General features: G+C 43.0%; 1 protein-coding gene across 1 annotated transcript in view; it reads left to right on the plus strand.

The window, feature by feature from the left end:
* LOC146796564 (zinc finger MYM-type protein 1-like) overlaps positions 1 to 7,957 on the plus strand; it is a 29,237-nt gene extending 21,280 nt beyond the window's left edge. Inside the window, exons 2-3 of the mRNA XM_085631348.1 lie at positions 6,319 to 6,408; positions 6,963 to 7,957. Coding sequence (XP_085487474.1) covers positions 6,319 to 6,408; positions 6,963 to 7,957 — 1,085 coding nt within the window. The remainder of the gene's footprint in view (positions 1 to 6,318; positions 6,409 to 6,962) is intronic.
* The last annotated feature ends 512 nt before the right edge of the window (positions 7,958 to 8,469 follow it).

Consider the following 8,469-nt stretch of genomic DNA (forward strand, 5'->3'; position numbering starts at 1 on the left):
CAGCGTGGGTATGGGTTTTGGGGTGCCAGGGGTCATTTTAGGGTTCAGGGTGGGTATGGGTTTTGGGGGGCACGGGTGTCATTTTAGGGTTCAGGGGGTAATTTTGGGGTTCAGAGTGGTAATGGGTTTTGGGGTGCCAGGGGGATCATTTTAGGGTTCAGGGCAGGTATGGGATTTAGGGTGCAATGGGGGAAATTTTAGGGTTCAGGGTGGTTGTGGGTTTTGGGGTGTCAGGGGAGCAATTTTAGGGTTCAGGGTGGGTATGGGTTTTGGGGTGCCAGGGGTAATATTAAGGTTCAACATGGGTATGGGTTTTGGGGTGCTAGGGGTAATTTAGGGTTCAGGGTGGGTATGGGTTTTGGGGGGCATGGGTGTAATTTTAGGGTTCGGGGGTAATTTTGGGGTTCAGAGTAGTAATGGGTTTTAGGGTGCCAGGGGGATAATTTTAGGGTTCAGGGAAGGTATGGGATTTAGGGTGCAAGGGGGGAAATTTTAGGGTTCAGGGTGGGTGTGGGTTTTGGGGTGCCAGGGGGTAATTTTAGGGTTCAGCGTGGGTATGGATTTTGGTGTGTAGGGGTAATTTTAGGGTTCAGGGCAGGTGTGGGTTTTGGGGTGTTAAGGGGCAATTTTAGGGTTCAGGGTGGGTATGGGTTATGGGGTGCCAGGGGGGGATTTGCGGTTAAGCGTGGGTATGGGCTTTTGGGTGCCAGGGGTAATTTTAAGGTTCAGGGTGGGTGTGGGTTTTGGGGGGCAAGAGTATAATTTTAGGGATCAGCGCGGGTATGGGTTTTGGGCTCCAGGGGGGTGATTTTAGGGTTCAGGGTAGTAATGGGTTTTGGGGTGCCAGGGGGTAATTTTAGGGTTTGGGGTGGGTATGGGTTTTGGGGTGGCAGGGGGGTAATATTGGGGTTCAGGGTGGGAATGGATTTTGGGGGGCAAGGGTGTAATTTTAGGGATCAGTGCAGGTATGGGTTTTGGGGTGGCAGGGGTAATTTTAGGGTTCAGTGTGGGTATGAGCTTTGGGGGGCAAGGGCGTAATTTTAGGGATCAGCTAAGGTATGGGTTTTGGGGTTCCAGTGGGATGATTTTAGGGTTCAGGGTGGTAATGGGTTTTGGGGTGTGAGGGAGTAATTTTAGGGTTCGGGTATGTATGGGTTTTGGGGTGCCAGGGGTATAATTTGGGGGTTCAGGGTGGTAATGGATTTTGGAGGGCAAGCGTGTAATTTTTGGGATCAGTGCGGGTATGTGTTTTGGGGTTCCAGGGGGGTGTATTTTAGGGATCAGGATGGTTTTTGGCGTCCCAGGGGTAATTTTAGGGTTCAGGGCGGGTATGGGTTTTGGGGTGCCAGGGGGGTAATTTTGGGGTTCAGGGTGGGTATGGGTTTTGGGGTGCCAGGGGTAATTTTAGGGTTCAGGGTGGGTATGGGTTTTGGGGTGCCAGGGGGATAATTTCAGAGTTCAGGGTGGTAATGGGTTTTAGGGTGCCAGGGGTAATTTTAGGGTTCAGTGTGGGTATGGCTTTTGGGTTAATTTTAGGGTTCAGGGTTGGCATGGGCTTTAGGGTGCCAGGGGGGCAATTTTAGGGTTGGTATGGGTTGAAGGGTTGTTGGGTTTTAAGGAAATGTGGGTGTGTGTGTGTGTATATATATATATGTATATATATATATATATATATATATATATATATATAAATATATATATATATATATATATATAAATGTATATATATATATATATACTTTACAAAAACAATAAGCCATTGACAGGGAAATATAAACCTATATATATATATATATATATATATATATGTGTGTGTGTGTGTGTGTGTATATATATGTGTGTGTGTGTATATATATATTCACTGAAAAAAACATAGGTTTCACACACGTTATAGTTACAAATTAGCATTTAAAAAACCTTGCAAATTCACTTAAAAAACCATAGGTTTCACACATGTTATAGTTAGCTGGACATTTCACTCGTAAAAAACCAATGAAATTCCCCCGTTATAGTTAGTGCAGGCAACTATAACTCACGCGACCGCAATCCTCTGCTGATGACGTCATATATTACATCACTGTATTTAGACACTTATTTACCCATGTCTTCTTCCATTAATCTTTAGCTATACATTTATTACAAATATTTATTTTTCATAAAGACACATATGTCATCAGTGATGTAATATCTGACGTCATCAGCAGAGGATTGCGGTCGCGTGAGTTATAGTTGCCTGCACTAACTATAACGGGGGAATTTCATTGGTTTTTTACGAGTGAAATGTCCAGCTAACTATAACATGTGTGAAACCTATGGTTTTTTAAGTGAATTTGCAAGGTTTTTTAAATGCTAATTGGTAACTATAACGTGTGTGAAACCTATGTTTTTTTCAGTGAATTTGTACGGTTTTTTAAATGCTAAGTTATGTATTTATTATTTATTTTTTTTTCAGGTTTTTCACCGTGCGCGCTCCGTGCGCGCGCTGTGGGCGCTCGTTGAGCTACGCGCACCAAGCACCCACGGTTCGCCGTGCGCGCATCGTGCGCACATCTCGCGATTTAAAAAAAAAAAATTGTTTCTTTCGCCCTTGGGGGTCCTTCTGTGACCCCCTGACCAAGGCTAGGGGGTCAGGAACTGTCCACTCTGCCCCCTTTTCACGTTCTCCACCTTTCTTTTCCACCCCCTCAGACTGCGAGAGACAAAATGGCGGCCGACACTTCCTGGTTTCGACCGATTCGAATGTTTACCGACATATAACAACCAATCAGAATTGCGCTCGCGCACGGCAGGGTGCGCGCACTGTGCGCGCACGGTGCGCACGTATAGATATTGATATGCTTTTAAATGCTATTTTCTCAGGAAATACTGAACAGATTTACACCAGGCAAAAGGCACTTCCTTGACCTTATGGCTACCTCTCTGCCAAATTTCACGTAATTCTGTTCAGCCGTTCGGGCTGTAGCTGCGACTAAAGGTCCTATGGAAAAATGCATGGGGAAAACGCGTTTTGGGACCCCCCTTTTTTCTTGGCCCCCGCTTGACGAATCACCCCGAGACTTTCGGGGTAGGAGCTGAATGGAGCACCCCATTAGTTTTGAACATTTCGCGAGGATTCGTCAACCGGCGCCAAAGTTATTCAAAATAGAATTTTTAGATTTCCTATGGAAACTAGGTTGTAACTATAACTATCTACTGGCGACCGCCAGTAGATAATATATATATATATATTCACTGAAAAAACCATAGGTTTCACACATGTTATAGTTAGCTGGACATTTTACTGATAAAAAACCAATGAAATTCCCCTGTTATAGTTACTGTAGGCAACTATAACTCACGCGACCGTAATCCTCTGCTGATGCTAATACTGTATTTAGACACTTATTTGCCCATGTCTTCTTCCATTAAATTTTAGCTATGCATATATTACAAATATTTTTTTTTCATAAAGACACATATGTCATCAGCAGAGGATTATGGTCGCGAGAGTTATAGTTGCCTACAGTAACTATAACGGGGGAATTTCATTGGTTTTTTATCAGTAAAATGTCCAGCTAACTATAACATGTGTGAAACCTATGTTTTTTTCAGTGAATTTGCAAGGTTTTTTAAATGCTAATTCCTAACTATAACGTGTGTGAAACCTATGGTTTTTTCAGTGAATTTGTACGGTTTTTTAAATGCTAAGTTACTTTACGCCATTTGTGGCGTGCGCGCCCACCTAACGCAGTTCGTTCCGTGCGGTGAGCGCCATGAACGCACGATGCGCTTCGCGCACCGTGCGCACATGGAGGACATATGATGAGCATCGTTGTGACAGGTAAAATATATGTTTTGTTCATCTGTAATAATCCATGCACAAATGGTGCACTTCGGGCACCATTTGCACACGGGGTGTTGAGAATGTGGATTTTTTTTTTTTATTATTTATTACCGTACGGTAAGCGTTATCGGCGAAATTTTCAAAAAAATTAAAATTCCCTTTTTTCACTTGGGGGATCGTTGGGGACTCCCTCGACATGGCTAGGTGCTTGGGAGCTGTCTAAACAGCCCCTTTACATGGTTTTGCACTTTGTTTTTCAACCCCCTGTCAGAGTGCGAGAGAGAAAATGGCGGCCGCCGCTTCCTGGTTTCGACCGATTCGAATGTTTACTAAGATCTAACGTCCAATCAGAATCGCGCTCGCGCACGTCACCGTACGCGTACGGTAAGCGCACCGTAAGCGCACCGTAAGCTGGCTCAGATATATATATTGATTTAAAGGCTATTTTCTCAGAATCTACTGAACAGATTTACACCAAACCTACAAAAGGCACTTCCTTGACCTGAGGACTACCTCTCTGCCAAATTTCATTAAATTATGTTCAGCCGTTCGGGCTGTAGCTCTGTCTAAAGGTCCTATGGAAAAATGCATGGGAAAAACGCGTTTTGGGACCCCCCTTTTATCTCAGCCCCCGCTTGACGAATCCCCCCGAGACTTTAAGGGTAGGAGTGGAGCGTAGCGCCCCACCTATTTTGAAAAATTCGCGAGGATTCGTCGACCGGCGCCAAAGTTATTCAAAATAGAATGTTGCGGATTTCCTATGGAAACAGGGTCCTAACTATAACTATCTACTTTTAGCCATCACGTCCGAAGTATGTTGATTGGCTCTTCAAATGTGAGATTTTCCTGCAGGTAATGCAGTGTATCAAAAATGCATGTCAAGCAGACGGGTGTAGATTGCGGGGTATTTTGAAAACACCATCTTGGTTACTCAGACGTTACTAGGGCTGGACTTTTACATGAGAGCGCAGAGCTCAGGCATTTAAGGGCTCCATGTGTGTGCCTCTATCCTGACTTGAAACATGCAATCATATTGTGATACTGAGCCATTTAGAGGGTATTTACGTTGCTTGCTGATGTACACCACTCCCTAATATCAATATTATGAGAGCATAATATCCACATTTGGTAAACACACTTTGCAATGAACTCTGTAACCTGCTGGTAAATCGGGTAGGTGTGTGTTATCCTCTCTGCTATTCTTTCATCCATCAATCCAATCATCCATCCTTTCGGATTTCAATTTACTCTGCCAACCTTACACCCACCCTTTTAGCCATCATCTCAGATTTCTATTTACTCTACAATCCCTTCACCAACGCATCCATCCTCTCACATTTACATTTACTCTGCTATCCTTTCACCCTTATAGCCATCCATTCTGATTTCCTTTTACGCTGCCATCATTTTACTCATTTAATTGGGATTTACCTAACCCACACAAAGCCACTTTGTGTGGTTTTGCGTGGTTTAGTAACTCCAGAGTAATGAGAGGCAGAGCATTGAGCTGCCTTGAGTTATCTTGCTTTGGGAAGTCGTTCCATGGGTGGAGCTAGGGCATTCCCACACATCCGTCTATGGATTTTGACACAACCCCACAGTTACTTCGGCCAGTAAACCAGGGAATGCTTCCAAATGGTGCGCCGCCCAAGCGTTACGAGGAGAATTATCTTTATTTATCTTTGTTGCTTCCTTTTTCCATGTGAGCTGCATTCAGGTATCCCTTCCATCTCAGAAAAAATCTTGCTCATAACGCAGGGACAGTTGGACCATGATGTCTGCATTGGCACTATGCAGCACCAGTTGAGGGAGACAGCAGAAATGTGGCATTTTTGTGAATATGGCACATTTTTGCTCTCTGCCTTTCATGCAACACAGGGCAGCATGTTCCCTTGTCAAGTTGTGGTGCATGAAAGTTTAGTAAATCTGCGCCTAAATATTTTTGAGGCCTGTTCTTTCTGTAGGTAAGCGTACATTGAATGCATAGAGGGCAGAAGTCTTTGCGTCAAACATTAGAAATGTAATCTTCTAATTATATACCCAGATGGTTTTGCACAATTGTTTGGGGCTGATTTGCATTGGACATTTTCATATTATAAGAAATTCCAGCCATTTCATTGGAGTTTAGACATGTGGTAAGTGTGTGGTATCATAATTATACAGGAAATCAGGCTACTTCTAGCTTACTTCTTTAAAGAGTTTAGGGTAAATTAGAGAGGTACTGGATGTTTAACTTGTATTTCTTGGCTTTTTAATGTTGGGTTATTGTACAAAATTACAGTATTACAGTATTCTTTCCCCTCGTAGTTTTGTAATAATGAAGTAATTGACCTGAGGGCCTTTTTTTATATTTCACTAGACATCGATATCTGCATACAGCAGGATGCCAAGCACCAGAGGCATTGGACCACAAAATGTTAAGCGGCGAAAGATAGAGGATTTTTTCATTCGTCGGCCAGCCACTCAAGACCCTTTGACAGCATGTTCTGATTCAGGTGAAGAACCTGTCCTTCCAGCTTCCGGCTATACTCCAGAAGAACATTTAGCATTACTTCATTCTGAGTCTCCTGCATATACAACAACTGGTAAGCCAGCGAATAGTAGTCCATGTTTGGAAAAGTCAAAGAGTTCATACATCTTAGATATAGAGTCAGCACAATTTCATCATCAATCCCAGGTGATTTATGCTACCAACTTTTGCACTCTTCCTGGACGCCAGAGACATCATACACGTTTCCAGTCGTTCAGCAGGGAATTCAAGCATGTCGCTTTCAACATGGATGGTTGAAAACCTATCGCCCATGGCTTGCCTACAGTGCTAAACTTGAGGGGGTCTTATGCAAGATGTGTGTACTCTTTGCCCGTAAAGAAGTTGGAAGAGGTTCCCATCAAGCTGTGGGGAAATTAGTGCTTCGGCTCATAACAAAAGGGAAACATGCACAAGTGATTTTCGTTTCCATGCTTCTTCCTTGTATCACAAAGAGAATATGACAGTGGCAGCTAACTTCTCATCTTTTTTTGAAGGGAAGTCTGTTGCTGTTACAACTATGATCGAGAGCAACTGGAAGAAAACTATTTTGGGAAAACAGAAAATGACTTGTGCCAATAGTGGAATCAGTACTCCATTGTGCCAAACAAGGTATAGCTCTTCGAGGACACAGAGACAGTGGACAACCTATTACTTCAAAGGAACCCGAAGAGAATGATGGCAATTTCCGTGCTGCTCTGCGCCTACGACTTCAAGCTGGTGATGAAGTTCTGGCATGGCATCTGGCAACGTGTTCCTCTAATGCAACTTACACATGTTGGAAGATTCAGAATGATATCATCTCTGCTTTCAACATTCTAATGAGAAATAGAGTGGTGGAGCGCGCAAACAATGCAAGATTTTTTGCCATTTTAGCAGATGGAACAACTGACAGTGCCACTATCGAGCAACTTGTTCTAGTAATTCGTTTTATAGAAGGTACATCTGTGTATGAAGAATTCCTTGGCTTCGAAGAGCTTCAGGATGGAACAGGGGTTGAAATTGGAAAGAAAATTCTCACTTCTTTAGAAACATTTGGCCTGAATGTAGATCGTATATGTGGGCAAACATACGATGGTTGTGCTGCAATGAAAAGCTCTGTTAAAGGTGCACAGGCGCTAGTTTCAGAGCGTGTGCCAAAGGCATTTTATGTACATTGTGGAAGTCATTCACTGAACCTTGTGATTCGATATTCATGTGTTATACGTCAAATCCGTAATTGTCTTTCAACACTTAAAGAAGTGTCTAATTTTGTAAGAGGCTCCGCAAAAAGGATGGCTGTCCTAAAGGCGAAATTTGCTACTTTGCCAGATACAAAAAAGAAACTGTTAAGTCGTTTATGTGAGATACGGTGGGTTGAAAGGAATGCATCGGTTGTTCGTTTTGTTGATATGTACCCAGCTGTGGTTGACTCTTTGCTTGAGCTCTCGGACTTGCAAGGTCACAATGCCTCTTCCAAGGCTGAGCAATTTCTCGCAGCTGTTCAGTCCCATAACTTCATTGTTGCATTACACATCCTGGCACGATTTTCTGGGCTACTGCTTCCTGTTTCAGCTGCACTCCAAAATCATAATAACAGATATGTTGGAGTGCATAGGACAGATTGAAAAAGTCCAGCAGGTGATTCAAGAAAGCAGAGACAAAGCTGAAGACGCATTTAATGAGATTTTCGTTAAAGCCCAAACCACAGCAGGGGAACCTCTGACAATGCCACGCCTTACTGGCAGGCAGACACAACGGGCCAATTACAAGACTAGTGATCCTGAAGCTTAATATAGGATTTCAATATTTTTACCATTTATAGACAATTTATTGTATGAATAGTCAGAAAGATTCACCCAGCGTGTGAAAAAAGCCTGTACAATGCAGTATCTGGTACCAAGATTTGTCACCCAAGAGTCTTTTGAAAATTTGAAGGATGCTCTTGACATATATGAGGACGATTTACCTGGTACATGCGAGGATCTCAAAAATGAATATGACATATGGGTAATGACATGGCTGAAGGTACCTATTGAAGAAAGGCCAGGGAATATAATGGATACCTTAACTCATGCTCACATTGACTTCTATCCCAACATATACTGTCTGCTAAAATTATTTGCCACTTTGCGAGTGA

The sequence above is a fragment of the Triturus cristatus genome, chromosome 10, assembly GCF_964204655.1.
Source record: "Triturus cristatus chromosome 10, aTriCri1.1, whole genome shotgun sequence".
Lineage (NCBI taxonomy): Eukaryota > Metazoa > Chordata > Amphibia > Caudata > Salamandridae > Triturus > Triturus cristatus.